The sequence below is a fragment of the Drosophila kikkawai genome, chromosome 3R (genome assembly GCF_030179895.1).
Source record: "Drosophila kikkawai strain 14028-0561.14 chromosome 3R, DkikHiC1v2, whole genome shotgun sequence".
Lineage (NCBI taxonomy): Eukaryota > Metazoa > Arthropoda > Insecta > Diptera > Drosophilidae > Drosophila > Drosophila kikkawai.
In genome coordinates this window covers 14,346,626-14,366,613 of record NC_091731.1, presented here as the reverse complement: position 1 = coordinate 14,366,613, position 19,988 = coordinate 14,346,626, and the positions used below count along the sequence as shown (strand labels likewise).

The following is a 19,988-nucleotide window of genomic DNA, read 5'->3' as shown; positions in this document are numbered from 1 at the left end:
AATTTATATATATGCTAAACCCGAAATTGAAGCACGACTCAGAGGAGGGTGATCTGCATTTAACTTTTGCTGCTGTTGCTGGCCCGGAATTTAATGAATGAACCTGCTTAATTATTCCATTTCAGGCGGGTTTATTTTCGACACGCGCGTTTTTACGCGGCAATTGAAATTTTTAATAGGAAAATGCGTGGGCGCGTCCACAATCCGCACTCGACTGTGCGCAGAGATGAGCTCTCCTGGGGCTCGAGCCGCGTCTCTTTGTGGCATTCTAATTACAAACCGCGTTGCTGACGCTGCCGTGGGTAACGGAACGGGGACGGGAACGGGGTCAGGCCAGGGGTTCGAAAAGCTAATGAAATTAAAAAAGTCCACAAATAGAATTATAATAAAATAGAGTTGCCCGGAAGGCTAGAACGGGGAAACATGCGGAAATGCTTTAAGCCCGCTCGAGTGACCTCAGCATTGGCCAATGTTTTCGCCTAATTAATTGCCATTTGTGGTCTGCTCTAAATGCAATTAGTTACCTTTAATTATAATTAGTGTGATTTCACTATTTGGATTATTTAGCTGCTGCCGCACCGCACTGATTAACTAATTAACAATTATTTGTATTTTAATTAAGTCACGAGTGCGACTAAATCAAATGCAGAGAAAGAAAATAATTTATATTTAATTTCAATAAGTATGTAAGAAGAGTAACCTGAGTTTCTTAAACCTTAATAATAAGTCACTATACTTTGTTTTAGATTTTTTTTATTTTTTTTATTATAGCAAAATGACGAGTGAGTCGATAAAGTTGAAAACAGTTCAAACAGTTCAAACTCGTTGTCGTTACTCATTTGTTGTACAATGAGTAACGACAACGAGTCAAGTCGGCGAGTGAAATTAGCGAGAATGCCCTGAATCTAGCCATTTTCAGTCGGTGACTTGACTCGTTGTCGTTACTCTTTTGTAGTAGTAACGACGAGTCAAATAGTAAAACAACGAGTTAAATCGACTACTAAATATTACAAATAAAGGCGACGAGTAAAAATTAGTAAATAGTAAATAAAAAAGTCGTGAATAAAACGAAAAAAGACAAGGATTAGAAAAATGGTAGATTAGGCAACGAGAAGAATCGAGTGTTTCCATATTTTAAACTGACATATTTATATAAAGATTTAATTTAATCATAGCAAACCACAAAACAATACGATACTCTCGTTAAACAATACTAAATAAAGCTGAAAAAATAAATCTTTCAAATATGAACGCTTTTCCTGTTTATATCCTAATAATTTCTAAGCAATTTGCTGGTAAACTCTGCTTCCAAATTAGATCTCCTAATTGGATATAAATTCATAAGCAGTTATAAATCACAACTCTCTGCACAGTTTCTTGAGTCAGTATTTCAAAGTTAAATGAATAATCTTAAACAAACATCGAAGCTCTGTGAAAATGATTCTCAAAATTATTTTGTTGCTCACCTTAGAGCAAAGTTTAACTAAACACAAATCATCTTAGGCATTTCCCCCTAAATGTTTATTTTCCAGTGCAGCTACTCAATGCTGACATTTCAAGTTATATGTATTTTTAGCTTTGACATGACAAAGGTCGTGAGCTAGAACGGGTATTGTGTCCCCTGTCAAAGGCAATTAATCCAACTAATCGAGTCGAAGGGCATAGCTGCAGCAGTTTTGGCAAAACCAATTCCCATGCAAACCGTATTTCAACATTTTTCTAATTAAATAAAAGCCCCGCCTGAGTGGCAGGAAATACGGAATGTGATCTGCAAACAAACGAAAATTTAATTTCAATTTGTCAAAGCCACACAACCGAACTCGGACACACTGGCTCGCACTCGTACACACACCTATAGGACCATGCCAGGACATTAGAATTTATCACATAAAATATAATTCGTTGAAGTAAACGCTTTCGCATTTCAAAGGGAAATGGCAAATGGGAAATGGGAATTGGATTGGATTGGGGGAATGGAAATGGTTACAAAAGGGGTTATGTCCAACGACCATTTATAAAATATGCATGGGGCATAGATTTATATTGTATGCGACGATTATAATGCAAATGCCCAAACATTTTTGACAGCTCCTCCCCCGTTTTCTCTCTCGTACAAATATTTATACAAAAAAAAGAGGCGGCTAGGGAATGAAATATTTATATGTTAAATCCTTTGGTGTGGCCATTTCCCCCCAGTTGCGGTGTGACGCAGAACAATAAATAATAAAATCACTAACTGGTTTCACCATGCATGTGTCCAAGCTCCAAGTGTCAGCATCAGCAGGATCCACATCGACGGCGTCCTGGGAGACGCTTACCTAAATCATAGTCGAGCGAAAAGCTTTTGCCATAAACCCTGAACATATTGACAGAGTCGCACTCGCTATGACGGCTATATCTACGCGGCGGGGGTGGCTCCGATTGCGGGTGATTTCTGGGTGGTGGGGCTGCTGCTTGGGGAAATCAGCGGCGGCAACAAAGTGAATAGAGCACACGCAGCGCAGCGATATCCTTCCTCATCTACACATTTTCTATATATGGCCATAACAGGCTGTGAACTGGAACGTGTCTATTGGTTCGATGGTGTCTCCTACACACACACACTCGACAAAAAAAAGTTGAAATGACTTTGGCACTTTCGGGGAAGTGATTTTCTACGACATAGCATGGGGAAAATATTGCGGAATATTAAAATTTGCAATTGCAATTGACTTTTAAAATCGCAAAAACGCTGATTGTGATTTGATTTTGATGAATATTTAATATAAAATAAATATAAAAAATAAAATCGGAATTGTTTTTAAAATTTATTTAAAGTTTATAATTATTATTTAAATCAATTATTGAAAAAATACTAACGAAATGAAAAAGGAAAATAAATGAACACTCCATAAAAGTGTCAATAAATCGAGAAGTAACTTTAATTATTTTCCTCTAACAATATTTTACAATTAAAATTGAAATTCATTTATCGAAAAAGCAAAAAATAACTATAGAAACAATTCAAAAAGTAATTAAACACTTTTGCCAACTAAAAATCCGTTTAATATCTATGGCAACATACACCTCTTGACATTTCAGTTATTACGCATACGCAGCGTGGCCCTGGCCCCTGGCTAAATGTCGTCGGAATTCGTATATTTCGGCATATATGCCCAGGACTAACTATTAATAATTCATACAGAATAAAGAACAAATAAAAGGGAAATGAAGGAAGGAAGAAAACTCCCATAAAACGTCGTCTGTTTGCACTCTAATTGCAGCGCACTTTATGTCAATTTTTGTTTTGGGGCATTTGGAGCTACGGGTTATGTGCCTCGAGGTAGCAAGTGGCGAGGTGCAGCTGCCAACGAATTGAAAACTACCCGTTTCGCAATTAAAGTTCCAATCCCTCGGCTTGCTCGCGGCTCCATTAAAGTTTTTGCCGTCCGTCGCTTAGCTTTCGGTTAGCTGAGAACTCGCCTGTCGAGGAAAACTTTTGATAATAGCACAGCACAGCAGCTGAGCGGGAGTTGATTGTCTATATATGCAGGATATGCCCGTATGTATGGGTGTGTGTGTGTACCTAAGCACGAAGGGAGTCGAGTCAATGAAGCCAAAACAAATATAGGGAAAAGTTTTCCAATTTTCGATTGCCAATTGTGGAGGATTTTTTTCGGTCGAGGGGAAGGGAGAAAACGGGAACGAGAACACGAGAAAGTTTCTGTGCCATTTCGATACGTGTGTTTGCGTCCATTTCGCTCTCGATTTCCCACAGCACCCTGGTCACCCTCCTTGCCACGCCCTTTTATGGCACTAGAACATGAAAAATAATTTCGAAATAATTTTCTTAATTTCATTGATTGAGACTCTCTCTTTCTCTCTCTCTCGTTGGGGGTCAGTTCTGGTCAAGTCAATGCCTGAAAATATTTCATTTTTCCATATTCAAATTATTTTGGCACCGACTTTAACTCTCGCTTTGACTGCAAACTTTTGCTTTTATAGTACAAGCAGCGTCGCAACTTTTCCTAACGCAATGCAGTAAAGTTTTTCCACTTCAAGAGCAAGCGACCCGGTATTGCATCTCTCCCTCAGCTTTACCAGCAAGCACTTTTCCGTGACAATAGAAAACTAGACTAAGTTGGTGTCTTGATGTCCATTTTATTTGCAGCAACTGTGCAATTATTTATGCGGCAGTCAGTGCACGGTTATGCCATAGGAGCATATTATACACTGGCTGCTGCCACATTCCATTTCTCGGGGCACTTTAAACTTGCCATAAGTGTTTGTAATGCGCTCGTTACATTTATTATTGAGTGGCCTTGTCGCCTGCCAGACAGTCAGTCGAACGGACGATGCACCCGTCCTCGTCACACCCCATCCCATTCCCCGAGCCAGGATTAGGTTTCCCCCTTATCCAGGATACCCATTTGAATGCAAGGCGAGCGTTTTTGGCGCAATTCCCCACCACGTGGCCCGTAGCATACTTATCCGGGCATCGCCAGGAGCCACCAGGCTACGACAGCGAGGGGCCAGGAGCTGTAAATGCATATTTTATATTTTCATTTCATTGAAACCAGCACGTAAACCGGTCGGTCAGTTCCCCGAGTGCCTAAAAATTCCATACATTTGAATTGAACCCGCCAGCTTACATCACTGACTAGTTAGCAAAGTATTAACAATTAAAAATGTGGATGAAATAAAACGGGCAAGAGAGGTGAATTTTGGGAGATAAAAACTGCTCTCGGGAAAAATATCAACCTAATGTTTTTTATTTACCTTCAATGAAAGCATTCTTAAAACATCATAGATTAGTACTGATTTCTAAAAGTTTTCACAATTTACAATTATCAAAATTCACAAGCTTTTTGGTTAGAGAAATAAAATTAATAAAATAACCTGATTTGAAATAATATTATAAATAAAATGACTTGATTTCAAGCATCTCTAAATCGAAGTTTTCCTGACGCTTAGATAATTTCAGCTTAATTTCTTAATTTCGTTAACTAATTAATATTTCATTCGATACAATTTGTAGATCCCAGAATATAGGCCTAAGATCCAGACATCAAATTGTTCTCCACCGACTTAATGCTACTCTTGAAAAGCATTTCCATGTTCCACATGAGTTGTCGAGCGACATCTTCAATTGCAGGCGACACGCGGCGGTGGTACATGCATTTTTCATTAGGCAGCAGCCGCTGAGAGGCTTTTCCAGCGGCGGCAGAATAAAGATCGAAAATAAAGTTTGCACTCTCTGCATTATTTAGAGGCTGCGGCAAATGAGTAAACATCATTTGCTCCCCGTGGCGGCCGTGTAATAAAGCTGCTCGAATGCCCCTCGAATGTCGGTCTATCAAACAAAATCACTCTGCGATTTGCATTTTCATATGGATTTTGATATGCTCTCAGAGTCCTCAGGACTCCTCCGCAGTCTTATGGAAGAGTTGGCAAATAAAGCCGCTGGCATATGTGACTCTGGCTGTGAGTTTTTATATACGCTTCGCTTGTCGCAAAGATATTGCACTTTATAAATCATCTGGGGGTAAAAAAAGGGTCGCCCGTGGGGCACATGAAAGTTGACGAAAAATGTGTGCCCTGTGCCGAAACAAATATGTGCTCTAAAAAACAAATTGCGGTTACTTAGCGATGATACCGGTGTTTGTTTGCACTTTCGTACAACATTTATTGTCATTTTTTAATGCACTAGCAGCGAAGGATGTTTTTCCGTAGGAAAAATTAGGTGAACTCTCCGGAATTGTGAAATGGACTTAGTCCGCACTCGAAGGAAATCAAAAATCACATATAAAATATACAATAAAAAGGGTTTGAATTTAATAAATAAAAACTAAAAAAAAATTCAACAATCAATTTGGGCATAAAAATATTGAAATTCTTGTTATAATATACTCGAAATCTGTAAGAAAAGTATGCATATATCATATATTATTTTTCCATTGAATGTATTCCTTTTTTTGGCTCCGTGTAAAAGGCAAGCGACCTTAAAGCCAACTCGTCTCTTTCTAGGACACTCGTCCTGCTTCCTGCTCATTTGGCATGGACATTGTGTTGGTCCCTTTGTTTGATTCGGTCTCACAAGTGCCTCGCCTCGTGCCTGATTTCTATTTGGTTGATCTACTTTCGCCATGGCTGATTCGCTTTTTACTGCCGAGCATTTCGGTTGGTTTTTGGCCGCCGCCATTGTTGTTGATACAGGCCAAATTGCAGCGATTTCTGCATTCTGCTGGCTCCGATTGAATCGGTTCGGCGGAGGTCCTGTGTACGTGGGATGCATGCTGCCTGGCGACAGCCACTGATTAGAGTGAGGAGTTCACCAGTCCGCCAAGCTAAGGAGGAATCGAGTCAGCCAATTCCTGCCAACACCACATCTCTGTGCATGCAAATGGACTTCGTGGCTGGGATTTGTGTGCAGGATAAAGAATGGAGAATGAGAAGGATGTAGCTGTAGGATTGGGTTCCCAAATAACAGCTCACTGGCTGTGTTGGCTCAACGTGCTGGCAATTAAATTATAGCTTGCACTTTAATCATCATTATTTATCGTCTAAGTTTAGCAGCAAGCAGCTAATAAAGTCCAAGCATTGTAGACAAGTCATCTGTCTACACATTAAATGCATTAATTGAATTTAAAGCGATTAACTTCTACAAAGTAATGAGCCCGACTGTTAGCTTGCTCTGATTTAATTTCCTAACCATGTGTCCTTAAAAGCGAATTACAATTAGAACGGGGATTACGTGAAAACGAGCCCGCCACTTGTGTTGATCGATTGAGTGCGTCCTTAAATAGGCTCCAGAGCAAGGGTTAAAAAATCAATGCATATAAAAAGTGAAAACTTTGGCCAAGCCAGAGTTTAGCTGACGACTTTGGCCTCCCGCTAATTGTTGTTTAATTGGGGCTGGGTAAGAGCTAGAGGAGAGCAAAGTTTTCGCCATTGGGAAGTTTCCACAGAGCCGCCACGAATTTTGGTTAACTAAAAGCAAGCCGGTGGCAGCAGCATCCTCTAAGCCTGGCCAAGCACTTGCCACATTTGCGCTGCATTAAAAATGCATTTTCCCCTCTTCTCGAGCGTGTTTAATAGTCTATGCAACAATGTGTGTGTGCTCGCTGAGTGTGTGTGTGTGTGTATGTCTGCTCGGTGTGGGTGTAATGCTGATGGCGCTCGTTCCAAGGCAGCCATATAATTTGAACATCATGAAGTGCACTTATCAGGGCGGTTGGCAAGCACTGCAATAGATAAGCATCAGCTGAGTGGCTGACTCATGGAAGCGGTGCAAAAACTGCATTATACTTATACTTACCGAAACTGAAGCAATCTTGGTGAGGGAGCTCCCAGTGAAGCATCCAATATGGCATCGTGCTGGCTCCTCCTAAGCCATTGCTTATTAAAACATTTCACGACATGCTCGTGGTTTGAATGTGGAATGCACTTGAAACAAATAATATATACATGTACCATAGGTACTGGAATATTTTGTCAGAAAATGTATAATGATTTTCTTAGATTTATTAAAGAAACTTTGTGAGGATAGTTACCATGTTTTCTTTAAGTTTTTGGGTACCTTTAACATATTATTTCAGTGTTTTTGCTAACTTTTAAATGTCAATCGAAGTACTAGACTTCAGACTTGGTAGTTTTTAAAGCACCCTTGGCATCAATATTGTCCGCTCTTAGTTAGAAAAAGAAACTTTACTTACGCATTATTTCGTACAAAATTTGTTTAAAATTCCCAACGGGTTTTAGCAGTTTGCAAATGGTAATTATCCGAAATAAAGGAATCCTTTTTTTAAATTATATAATAAATTTTTAATACCAACCTAATTGTCATATTGCCCAATTGTTACCCAATTATAATAATTAATATTCTTATGACATCTACCCTGCATCCTGCTCTATTGATGCCATGACATGGCTTTTATTTCAGTGTGAGATTTTCTCGTCCAGCGAAAGCAGTTGACTTTGATTGCCGTTTGGACAACGCGTCGTATGATTGTTTTTAGCTTGGTTGCAGCAGAAGGGGGTGCGGACAGAGCCAAATTGATTTGTGCACGTGCACGGCCAGCTAATGAGGCACGGACGGAACCCAATGCTCCGGCATGATGGAAAAGGACCTGGAATCCTAGCATCCTGCCATCCTGGCATCCTGGAATCCTGGCATCCTGGCATCCTGGCTTTCTGAAATGCTTTGCAATCGCCGCTGACATTTCTGCATTTTTCCCTGACCCGAAGCAATTCTCCGGTTGCAAGTGACAGGCGGAGAGCGGGGGGTTCCGGGTTCAGGTCCTGGTTGGCAGGATACAAGCTGGACAGCTGCCAGGTCATTGCGGTTGCCATGTTCACTTAATTAACAACATTACAGCATTAACACACACATACACCCGAGCCAAACTCATTACTATCCAGAGGGAGGGAGAGTTGCATTAAAGTTTTATAATAAATCTAATGGTCGACAAGGACGCACAACTGTAATTTTGTTTGTTTGCTCAACTGACAGGCAGAGGAGACGGCCAGGGCTGGCTGGCTCGCCTTTGTCTTTGCAATGTGTGACACATCGTCTAATGGTGCATTCGTGCATATGAAATTGCTGTCAACAAAGGGCGGCCGTAGTAGCTCCCACAGCCAGGAGTCCTGTACCGCCCGACCGCCCGCTCGACTTCCTGCAACCGCAGGATGTGCTGCCCTAATGGGTTTGCCCGGCCAACCCGACACAGGAAGCAATTCCTTGGCCTTAGTTATGGCAATCACGAGGTGACACATTTACACGCTTCTCCCGACCCGTGTGTCACGGCCTCAGAGTGCTTGGGGAAATCAGCGACAAATCGAAAACTGAAAACGAAACGAGAGCAAAATGAGCTCGGTGCGAAGAGTGCCGTCAGAGCGATTGATAAGCGCCCGGGCAGACATTCGGTCCCAAGGCCACCCCGCTTCCACCTGGAAGAAGGTGTTGGTCGGTGGACGTGGCTGATTACGCACCTGGGACCGTTTCACTTGGATGTGTGATGTGCCGCCGCCGCAAAATGAAATCAATGTCGCTGCTGACAGTTTTAATTTTCTGCACGAAAATTGTTTAAAATTATATTTCCCTAAAAAAAACATTAGAAACTTCTATAAAATATCTGCTATAATTTGTGGGTAACCTAAGCCCTGAACTGCATTTGTACATTTATTTTCCTTTCATTAAATACATGCTAGTTTCATTATGCTTAACATAAATAATGAAAACTTTAAGAAAGTCAAGTTTAAGAATTTAACTAGAAAACTGCACGATAAATAAAACAAATTAAAAATGAATATTTTATGGAGGCAAATGTGTGAAACGTAGGCGCTTGGACCTCCCAATAGATTTAACCCCAAACCGAGTGTCCTAAAGGGCGGCTAGAGGAGAGATTTACAAATTGGCCAAGATTTATAGTGTTAGCCACAGCGTTTCGGCCACAAGCGGGCCTCGGTGCGTGCGGGCTGAAAGTTTTCACAGCTCGTTGGGAGATGGAAATTAACGCAGGGCAACCGAAAACAGCTGGGCAGCAGCAGGAGCAGGATATGTCTGGGACTACAGTCTGTTTGGGTTTATTTTTTCGGCACAGTAACACCTGGGCATCCGGACGGACCCGCATTGTGGTGTCTGCCGCTCGGCGCGACGGCTGCCGACTAATCTGTTAATTTATGCCGAAAAGTTCAGGGAAGTTTTCGAAGCGCTTAGCAAACAAATTGCAATAAATTATTAAGAATATTTGCACACACACACCCAGATGGTAGGGTGTCTGTATACAGTTTTTGTGCATTTCATTAATTTATGTTTCGTTGCCGCCTGCCAAAAACTTCTCGCCACTTGTGTGTGTGTGTGTGTGTGTGTGCCATTGTGGGGATAATTTGATTTCGCCGTAGAACAACTTTACACTGCCAGGAGGCAAGATTCACACGCAAAGATAAACACGGATCCACAGTATCCCTTATCCCGTATCCCGCATCCCTTAGCTGTTATCCCAGCCAAGGTCCAAAGTGGCCAACGAAAAGTTAAAATGTTCTTATGCATAAGTGATGCGCTGGCGCCTCAACGTTCTCGTAGTCGTCGTTGTCGTCCTTTTTTTGCATGGCTCTCCTTTTCGGCTGGCGACAAAGTCCTCACGAAGTGCCCGCATTGCAGCTGTTTCCGCTTTGCTCCGTTTCCCTGCCCTGCGACATGAAAACTTAATGACGTAATTAACTGTTTGCGTTTGCGCTCCGTGAACGCCGCGCAAAATGGCCGAAAATGAAGTCGCGTATACGCCCCATGCGCCGCATGTGCGTCTTAAATCGCGTATGCGCCCCGTGGCCCCAAGGAAGTCTTAATATGGCCATGTTCGTAATGAATTGGACAGCTGGTAATGGATTATGGCTTCATATAATACAAATTGGTTTAGATTATGACGACATTGCAGTTGTGGGTGTAAGAAACTGAAAGAAGTTTTTAGAAGCCGGGCAGAGAATTTGCTGACCCGCAGAACAGAGGAAAAACCGTGAGTTTAAAGACTTTCAAATTCAAGAGCAAACATTTCCTACAAGTTTTTTCCACAACAAAATATTGCCACAAGAAAGCCCAATGGTATGGATCCTTGTAAGGCAGGGAAACCCCAAAGGTAAGGATTCCTGAAAGAGGGCTAAGGCCGAGATGCAACCTCATCGCGTGACCCACTCTTGCTCTCCTGCAATTGACGGTATTCAAGAGCAACTTACAGCGCGAACGTGTCACTTTATCAGTCACAAATCTGGCAAATGGTGTGACACGGATTTCCGCCAGAAGCGGAACAAAACAAATAGAGCAAAACGAGCCACGGACGAGCTGGATGGATGTCTGGCATTTTGACTGCCTGCCCCAAAACAGGAAATGGCTGTAAAAACATTTGAGTTCCAGCTCGAACTTCCACCCATGCGAATTAACTTTGATGACTTGGCGCAAAAAGCAGTTACCGGGCGGCGCGCGATTCCATTTCCGCCGCTTAACGTCATTAAAAGAGCTGAAATTGAAATTTCGGCCAAAGCGCTAAGCTCGAAACCAGCTCGAGGCAGCACAAAAATAGATGGAGGCAACATCGGCCTTGATGTGCTACAGGAAAGGGAACAGGATCCGCCAATCTCTGAACTGGATGCCTTCCAAAATGGGATTGTCAACTGCAATTAGCGCGCTTAATGCATCTTTCGGTTGGCGAGAATTGACAGTTGCCACACAGTGCCTCCTTCTTGCCTGTCTGTCCGCCAGATCCTTATCCACCTGCTGCCTGTCATCCTGTCGGCCTGTTTAAGGCACGCATCCTGAAGGACTGTAAGGCAAGGACACGGCACTCAGACATGCATTCTCCGCTCACACAGCCCACACAACCCACACAGCCCCTTCAAGTTGCACATTTAAAGACTGCGGCGACTCGAGTGCCCTTCTGACTGCTGATGGCCCTTAACCTAACGCACCTGCACAAGCCACCAACCACTGCACTTGGCTAAATGCGGCACACAAATGGCAGCAAACTGTTTTGCCCCTCCGCTGCAAATTAAATAAACCTCAAAGATTATAAACTTATGACCAAAGTGGGGCATGAAACTACAAGTTTCACATGCTTGCCTGTAGGTATTTTTAAGGTTTAAATATTTGTACAAATTATATAGCTACTTTAGGATTGTTCTTTAGATAATTAAATTATTTATTAAAGAATTTATCTACCAATTAAAAAATTTAACATTTAACGGCGGTTCTGTGGTATTATGAGTATGAGTGGAATGTATGAGTCTCTAAAAGTTTACAGCGCTCTCCTGAAAAGTGCCATTTTAAAGGTCGGTTTACACTATAACTCAAAATCTACTGGACGAATCGTTTTGAAATTTGGTATATAACTTCTTTAACTTCAGGTGCTTACGTCGGCATTTTTCATTTTTGAATTTATTATATTTTTTTTTTAAGAAAATAACCTAATTTTTTGGTCAAAAATCGATATTTTGACTTACGATTTGAAAACAATTTCAAGAAAAAATTATTAAAATAAAAACGCTACGTGAGTACCCCGGAATATTTATCCTGGAACGAATGCAATGTATTTTTTTGATATCGGATGTTTCTGTGGACAGTTAGAATGCACACCGAAAACCAACAATTTTTTGAGAAAACACTTGGTAGATTCCTTTTTACTACAATACATCTAAATATTTATCAATACAATAATTAATACAAAATGGTTTAATTGTTATGTTGTTATATGGCATTTAATTGAATAAACTACCTTCAGCCGTTTCGCCACAACAATTTTTGGAAAAGTGGCACATTTTGCACCGAGTTAACCCACTACCTTCATTGGCATTTTTTCAATAAAAAATATTATAGCTTTATATATTACATTATAAGGTATTTATTGAGCTTCAGTCGTAGGCAATTAGGTAGCAACTATTAACAACTAATAATTATTTAAATTAGGTATGTCTCGTTGACAGCAATCACTTGGCTTGGCAGCACTTGGCTCCTCCAGTCTTGGCGGCACATTGACATTGGCTATTTCCGGCGCAGTTTCCGCCGCATTTGCCGGCCTGACACTGGCAGTCTGTGAAAAATGGATGCTTTGCATTAGCATTATATTTTATTTTACAAATTTCCTTTTTACTTACTATTTCCGCATCCCTTGCAAGGCATCTTTGGTGGCTGTTGTGGTTGGTTTTTCTCGAAACAAAACTATTGGTAAAGCTGTAAGACTTTTGTAATGACTTCTGGGCTGAGAGTCTGGCCTCTTTATACCCGTTTTCAATCCATTAAAACTATGGGTCGTGCTGGCTATGCTGATTAGATAAGAAAGCCGTGTGCAGTTGCGCGCGGCTGGCGTGCGCAAAATCATTGAGTTTCCCTCTCCTCTGATAAAGCAAAAAATTGCGCACGCCCTGATAAGAGAATAAAAAACGCGTTCGATTTATTCCCGCTTGGTGGTGTGCAAAGCAGCTTTGGAATACTATAAGAGGGCTGGTCCCCCATAGCTGCCATCATAAAACAGCGCTTGCTAGCAGCAAAGTTCAGTTAAGCTTAAAATCTTCACAGAAAATATTATACCAAAACAAGATGGGTTGCAAGGCTTGTGGAACCAGTGAGTATAGAAACGAAAATTCACCAAAAGACAGCTCCTTTATGGGCATAATTAACTCCGCAGACTGCCAGTGCTCGGCCACCAAGTGCGGCGACAACTGCGCCTGCAGCCAGCAGTGCCAGTGCTCGTGCAAGAACGGACCCAAGGACAAGTGCTGTGCCAATAAGAACTAGAAATGGCCAGCGATAGGAAAAATTCTTCAAAAATATCACGTCCAAAATTCTGGAAAATATTATAAATGTTAGCATATTCTAATTTTAAATATCGAAAAGTATCTCATTTAATGTAATTCATTTAATGTATTTGCCTCATTATTTAAATATATTGTTTCAATAAATCGATGTAACAATTTATATATCGAATTTTAAGTCGTATATCTAAACAAAATCGATATATCCATATTTTCTTGAGAACTAACTTCAAGGCGTGTAACCATCCAAAAAAAATAAACAGCTCGTTCTTATTAGTTTTTAAAATCAATTATTTTATTGGCCAATTTGACAAGAATAGTTCTTTAGGTATTTCCCACTCAAGTTTTCAAAATTGCAGCACACTTAATATAGCGTTTGAAATTACATTTAAAACACTAACACAATGTACACAATTAGTGTTATTGATTGTTGTTAATCCACATACAGTTAAAATACATACCAAACAAAACCTGCCTCTACGATGCATTCCTATTTCTAATAATTACATCTAGATAACATAAAATAATAATTTCGAATAGCACAAAATGCGGTGTGTTTCAATCGCTGTTTACGATCCACTTCCATGATAGCGGTGCCAAGAAGGTGTTCTTCGGGCGCTTATACGATTTCGTTTCGTCATTGAATCGAAGTCCGCTATCCCAAAGTCGCCACTGGAACATGGAATAAACGGGGGGTAAAATGTAAAAAGAAAATGGATTAATAAATAATAATCGAAAAAAAAGCCAAACTCATGCAGGAGGTGAGTTCAAGAGGTAGGTGGAGGGGGAGAAGGATCATAGAGAGGAGAGAAATGAGAAATGCCAGGGAAATGCAAAGAGAAATGAAGGTTGTTTTTTGTGTTGTTTTGGCTTAATATGACGCAAAGCCTTTAATGAAAGCCAGCTGCAGTGACCGGTTCGGTTCCCTTAACATTAAATAATTTTAATATATATTTTGCAACAACACTAACATCAAATCGGGAGAGAAATCACAATTAAAACGAAAGGTACAACGGCAACGAACATGCGAACAAACGAGCCCCAAAGAGGCCATGCACAAATATTAATAACTCTAATCTGGTAATTGTTGCGCGACTTTTAAGCAAGAGTTTAAATATGTAATTCGATTTTCTCTTTTCTCGTTTTGTCTAATTCGGTTGCTTGGCTAGCTGAGATCTAGATTCAGCTTAGGATCAGATTTACAGGTGCATGATGGTGCTATTCTGTAAGCTGCGTTCGAAGCGAAATAAATAGAAGAGGAAAAGGGTAAGCGGTTAGAGAGATACAATTTTAGAGTTTGCGAAATTTTGATTGATTTTGATTTATTCATACATAAATCTTCTTGAAGCTGAAAAGTTTATAAAGATGGCAATACTTTGAACAAGACAATAACTGTAACACAAAATAACAAAAGACCCACTTGATGCAAACTAATAATATTGTGATTGGTGTTATAGGGCAACCGTCTAGACTAGAGTTAGTAACCTGATTGAAGGAGAACCCAACTGAAACTGAAACTGAAACTGATGATGACCCGGGATATGGCCTGCTGATGGAAATGGATATGAAAGATGACCATCGGGAAGGCGGATGAGAGAGCGCAGTTACGACTGTTACGGCGGCGGCGGCTGCTGTGCAACGAGCGAATGGATGGACCGCGAACGGAGGGAACGTAGTCGGATTTGAATGATTTTGAGATGCGAACATAATTAAATTGTTGTTATACCTTTCGGTAAGTGACCGAACCGAATCAACAGTCTGTATGCTCTGCTGCTCCTTAGGAGCTCATCGTTATGTGCCTCGGGGAGCACATCATTATGGTATCATTGATCGCGCTCACTGCAGGATCGTTGGGATTGGCCTCTTGCAGGAACCTTGCAATCTCCCCTGCGTATTCGCTGCCATCGGAATCTGATTCCTCAATACTGAACCATCACCCAAAAATGACCAACAAGTCGCAGAGGAAGGTGGACACGATAAATGAAAATAAACAGAGAGCACACAGGTGATAAGTTTTCTGTTCGACTAGAAATAAGTAGAGATCGCGAAGATCTCGCTCTCCTCTCGTCCAGAGTTTCCAACAAAATTTTACTAGTTTTATTAGCCTACATTTTGGGTTAGTCTCAGGCACAACAAACGTTTTTCGTGTTCCGTTTTCGACAATCTGGTTAAACTTTTGTTTACTTTTTGTCAAAATCATAAGCAAAACAACGCAAAGTAAAGGAAATAAGCGGAAATAGGTGAAGGCGGATCATCATCGGCTGAATTAAACATACTGGATTTGAAGTAAAATGAGCCCGGACATGCGAAACTTACTTTCCTATCTGCATGCCATCATGCGTCGGCACGTGAGGCGGTGTTCCGCTGGTGGACGCATTGTCGCTGTTGCCGTTATAAACCTGGACATGCAGGAAGGTCTTCTTGTAGCCAGACGAGAGTTCTGCATATCGGGAATTGGGTTCAAATTAGGAAGTGTTTTTGGAACATATAATGCCCGATGGAATGCTTACCCTGACGCTTTGAAAAGAATTCGCCAAAGGCGGTGTCTCTATCTAGAATTGAGCATTGAGCACTGCGGTCGACGGGGTACACCCAACGCAAGAAATTAAGATCACGAATGCGGTCCGCCAGGTTAAGCACCTGAAAGTCGTGGGCAGTCCAGGGGGCCAGCATGGTGACCAATCTCTTTTCGTTGACATAGGCAATGGTGACCCCTCCTGCGGTATATAATATAGGTTAAGAATTTTAGCGTCAAGAAAGCTGGTTTTAAGCACCAAGCTCGCTGTCGGAGAAGCGGATCAGAAAAGTGCCAACGGGAGAGCGCTTCAGATCATCTTCCGCCTTGGCCTTGTTGATGAAGCCCATGATGCAGCCGGCCTTCCACATGTTCAACATGTGCTCTTTGGTGAGTTTCATAATGGCAGAGAACCACTCCCAGAAGGTGAAGGAGCGACCTGGCATGGGCTCCTTGCAGAACTGGTTCCACGTTATATATTCCTTCCGCTGGAGCTTCTCGTCTTTAAACAGAATTAAAACAGATTAGAATCCTTCAGGTAAGACATACATTAGAACTTACAAATTAAGTCCAGGTTGTCGGGGGTCAGGGAGCGCTGTGTGCTCGATGCAAATTTGGTGTTCAGCGCCACAGAGAGCTGTGCCCAGCTGACGCGATCGGTGGTCACAAAGGGATCACGGACCATCTCCGCAAATGCATTGTCCCAGGTGATGGTGGCCCACGACTGGGGCTCCTGGTTCACGTGCACGATCACCACGACGGGCAGGGACAGTGTCCAAACGCGGATCTGATGACTATTGTTCACCGTGGTGGTGGCATAAAATAAAAGGGCGAACTTTTCGTCCATAACGCTCTCATTGCCCTTCTTCTCAGGCCGCTTGATGCTCATCAGTTGCATGTTACTGAAGATGGCCGAAAACACGTGGTTGTTCTGCTGGTATTCCATTGTACTGGAGCAGTTCTGTATTTCGCCGGAGGACTGTCCGGCCAAGCTGTTGTCCAATTGGGCGCCGCGGGTTACGAACGTACGCGCTTGTTTTTCTGAAGGGAAAACAGGACCAGATTAGAACCGTGGTATCCAGAGGAGCAGAAGCTTTGAAATACAAACCTGACATGATGATGCACTGAACAGTGGGTGGATTGTTGTGGATGCCCAGTGTGGATCCAATGAGCCAGCGCACTGAGGCTGCAAAGCGTGTGTGTTTCTTTATCACCTGTGTCGGCTGCTTGTCCACAATGAAAGCAGAGTAGACCAGATTCTCCTGCGAGAGCTGGATCTGTTCATGGAGGTGTGTCAGCTCCGGCTCCTCGCTGACCAGGCGGACGCGCATTAACTCCTTAATGGCGGCCAGTAGGTGAGCAACAAATGTCTCCAGCATCTCGAAGCAGCGCTGAATATCGTCGAGAGCTCCCTCATTGAACGGAGCCCCGTTTCCGGCAAAAGCCTGCTGGCGGCGCCAGTTCTTAAGCTCGTGGGAGACCATCTCGTATAGCGACTCGTAGTACATGAAGCTGCTACGCACTGTGATCACGATGGTGGCCTTCTCTTCGATCAGACACTTGAAGGCCACCTCCGCATTGGGCGAGACTGTGGAGTTCAGCATGTAGCTGTAGTTTTGGACAAGCAGCTTTAGGGCATTGCCGCAGGCGCCGAACTCTTTAAGGGTATGCTTTATTTGGAGCTGTAGCTCGTACAGATTAACTTTATGTGCAGCCATGAAGCCAGCGGGCGTGACACTCATGGTTTGGACAGGATTGCAACTGTTGGTGACGCCCAAGATTTCATTGGAGTCCATATAGCCACCAGTGGCCATGGCGGCAGCGTTCATGTTGTACGAATTGAGCGGCATAGATTGGCCTGCTGTGGATGCCACGCTCTTCTCTGTGGCCAGCTGCAGTTCCTTCTGCGCGTGGAGAGAAGCTTCTGTTGCAGATCTTCGTGAAGTTTGTATGGAAGTGTTGGTGAGATCAGTGCAACTGTCTTGAGACTTGGTTTTTTCTGGTGCGAATTTTGTTTCAGTTTCTCTATCAATTCCAATTTTCGGGTAACTTCCACAGGCAATCAAGTCTATTGCGTTCATAACAAATAACAAATAGCCGAAAAATAAACAATTAAATGTTATATTTTAATAATGGCAATGAATAAGCGGGGAGACTTCACCGATCGATCGAAGGAACTCAAATAAAGACTTTGCATATTTCTTTTGAGGCTTTTATACAACCCACCTTCCCCCTAACTCGAACTCATAGCTTTTAATAAATACCTGATAAAATCTAAAATTCATAAAAAATAAAATTCATGCCTTAGTGTTCGGCCCCGCCGGTTGTTGTTTGGGTACACGGCTTCGTACGTTGTTAGACGAGAATGGAGCCTGCTCCACCGCCACTGCAGGAACGGCCCCAACAACTCAAAGAACCCAAGTATTAAATAAGTAATCATTTATCGTTGCTGCCTGCCTGATATTTTGCACAATGTTTGTCGGCTATCGCTTCCCATGCTGAGGGGCACAGGAACATTTAGCGAGGCATATCCGGCTTGTTGCCAGACCCATTTTTTGTTTCCCCAGAATCCAGTCTTATCACCTGAACCTATGGGTTTTCGTCAGAGCATGCAATCAAGCTAAAATGTTAGATTAAGCTGCTTGCTTGCTTATTAAACTCCAATTAGCGATGCATGTCAACATTAATAAATTGATTTTTAGAAACCCCAAAAATTATCTGTATATTTTTGCGCAGCATTATGCTCCTGACGACCTTCAGGGACTTAAGATTGGCATGTGTCGCAGCTTTAGACAGGAGGTCAGCTAGGTTTTCAAAGCCATCATCATATATTTCTTGTGAAACTTTATCAGTTACTTAGAATTTATTAATTTTTTGTATTTTTTTTTTTTTAATCAAAAGTCTTATCAGTAAATTGGTATAAAACCTATTTAGGCTTAGTGACGAACTTAATGACAACTGATCTGTCATTTGACGTTTCAAAGATTGTTTCCATGAACAGAAAATTAAGAACTGTCTAAATTATGGGTTTTTTAATGGTTTTTTTTTTTATGAATGAAAAGACTAATAAAGCACAAAAGAACACTATAACTATATATTAACTATTTCAAAAATTGTTTCTGGCTAAGTTAGTTAAATTTCTGAATTTGCTGCCTTGCGAGTCAGAGCTTAGGGCAAGTTTGCTTTAAAGGAAATTCACGTTCCTGGTTGTAAAAATAATATTGAGTTAGAAAATTATTTACTAAAATAATAGGGTGTCACTGGGTGTCTTCTCTCTGATCCATTCTCATTGCCCATTCAAAAGAGGAAAGTCATTTCCGAGACACCACAAATACTCGAAATCGGCTGATGTTTGAGTTTTATAACTTTTGCGTTAGAGCGAGCCCAGGGCCAGTGATTACCAATACAGAGGAGCATTAAACCTCCCCGATAAGCGGGCATAAAAAATGTAAGTACAGCAGATTGGCCACGGCTGCCTTTTAATATTGTCTAACGCGTATAGCTGGGGACTGTTCCATTTAAAATTAAATGCAATGCAATAAGCTGCTTTTTGATAAGGAGGTGGGAATGTAACCAAGTAAATACATATATAAGGGGTGAGAGAGGTGTGAGCGATAAGGAGCAAGTCTGCAAATACTTTATAGATGTGTTGTTGCAGTTATTTGTGATATTGCACTCGAAATTCTTGTTGCCTTTGTTTTTATGGGAAATAACCATGAACGGAGAAAAATAAGAAACAGCAGAAACAGGAATAAGAAACATTAAGTAAGTGCATTAATAAGGCCTTAAGTGGAAACAATAGATGCAAAGAGCTTTCAGCGTCCAAACCTTCGAGAATACGATCACTCATTAGTCCTACGCAAAATTGCAATGGAGTCCACTTCCATCCACACACACAGACACACTCACGCACACACACAACAAAATGTCCACATGTTCTTCCCCTTTTTTTCTTCTCCATTTTCTATTTACCTTTGGTACACAAACACCAACGCACAACAAAGTGTAAACACGCACGGCTATCTGGTATCGGGTGTTTGTATTGGTTGCCTTTTGATAATTTGTTATGTATTTGCAGTTTTATTTTCAAATCGCGCTCACACACACGTACGCTCACTTAAAGAAACGCCTCCCTAATCCTGGCTTTGAAGATAAATTCAAGCTGGAAGCAAGTCCCAGACGAGCAGCGCACTTG

At 41.7% G+C, this 19,988-nt stretch overlaps 3 protein-coding genes across 7 annotated transcripts; 1 reads left to right on the top strand and 2 right to left on the bottom strand.

Moving 5' to 3' along the window:
* Nucleotides 1-12,344: 12,344 nt before the first annotated feature.
* MtnE (Metallothionein E) lies at nucleotides 12,345-12,769 on the bottom strand. The gene is made up of 2 exons (XM_017164394.2): nucleotides 12,622-12,769; nucleotides 12,345-12,557 (listed from the first exon to the last, which is right to left on the bottom strand). Exons 1-2 carry the CDS (start codon nucleotides 12,644-12,646, stop codon nucleotides 12,454-12,456), a joined length of 129 nt encoding a protein of 42 aa, XP_017019883.1. The 5' UTR covers nucleotides 12,647-12,769; the 3' UTR covers nucleotides 12,345-12,453.
* A 154-nt stretch (nucleotides 12,770-12,923) lies between these two features.
* MtnD (Metallothionein D) lies at nucleotides 12,924-15,011 on the top strand. 2 transcript variants are annotated; one of them, XR_011445358.1, is made up of 3 exons: nucleotides 12,924-13,088; nucleotides 13,152-13,328; nucleotides 14,736-15,011. XR_011445358.1 is itself a non-coding variant. In XM_017164381.3 (2 exons), exons 1-2 carry the CDS (start codon nucleotides 13,064-13,066, stop codon nucleotides 13,259-13,261), a joined length of 135 nt encoding a protein of 44 aa, XP_017019870.1. In that variant the 5' UTR covers nucleotides 12,925-13,063; the 3' UTR covers nucleotides 13,262-13,441. The 2 variants fall into 2 exon arrangements, 1 of the variants encoding a protein (XP_017019870.1); XM_017164381.3 differs by lacking the exon at nucleotides 14,736-15,011 and having other exon boundaries at nucleotides 12,925-13,088; nucleotides 13,152-13,441.
* LOC108072952 (signal transducer and transcription activator-like) lies at nucleotides 13,344-19,988 on the bottom strand. 4 transcript variants are annotated; one of them, XM_017164357.2, is made up of 8 exons: nucleotides 19,766-19,909; nucleotides 16,902-17,861; nucleotides 16,355-16,834; nucleotides 16,053-16,295; nucleotides 15,789-15,995; nucleotides 15,595-15,718; nucleotides 15,005-15,203; nucleotides 13,344-13,950 (listed from the first exon to the last, which is right to left on the bottom strand). In XM_017164357.2, exons 2-7 carry the CDS (start codon nucleotides 17,641-17,643, stop codon nucleotides 15,056-15,058), a joined length of 1,944 nt encoding a protein of 647 aa, XP_017019846.1. In that variant the 5' UTR covers nucleotides 17,644-17,861; nucleotides 19,766-19,909; the 3' UTR covers nucleotides 13,344-13,950; nucleotides 15,005-15,055. The 4 variants fall into 4 exon arrangements, with proteins under 4 accessions (XP_017019846.1, XP_070143397.1, XP_017019857.1 ...); XM_070287296.1 differs by lacking the exon at nucleotides 15,005-15,203 and having other exon boundaries at nucleotides 19,905-19,988; XM_017164368.3 differs by lacking the exon at nucleotides 15,005-15,203.

Excerpts from the sequence above, each read along its gene's own strand:
- LOC108072952 (XM_017164357.2), bottom strand. The coding sequence starts at position 17,643 with ATGCCGCTCAATTCGTACAACATGAACGCTGCCGCCATGGCCACTGGT. Across the intron at positions 16,835-16,901 it reads TCAGTGCATCATCATGTCAG|AAAAACAAGCGCGTACGTTC; the intron begins GTTTGTATTTCA and ends TTTTCCCTTCAG. Across the intron at positions 15,996-16,052 it reads CTTCTCCGACAGCGAGCTTG|GAGGGGTCACCATTGCCTAT; the intron begins GTGCTTAAAACC and ends TATATACCGCAG.
- MtnE (XM_017164394.2), bottom strand. The coding sequence starts at position 12,646 with ATGCCTTGCAAGGGATGCGGAAATA. Across the intron at positions 12,558-12,621 it reads TTGCAAGGGATGCGGAAATA|ACTGCCAGTGTCAGGCCGGC; the intron begins GTAAGTAAAAAG and ends CATTTTTCACAG.
- MtnD (XM_017164381.3), top strand. The coding sequence starts at position 13,064 with ATGGGTTGCAAGGCTTGTGGAACCA. Across the intron at positions 13,089-13,151 it reads TTGCAAGGCTTGTGGAACCA|ACTGCCAGTGCTCGGCCACC; the intron begins GTGAGTATAGAA and ends TTAACTCCGCAG.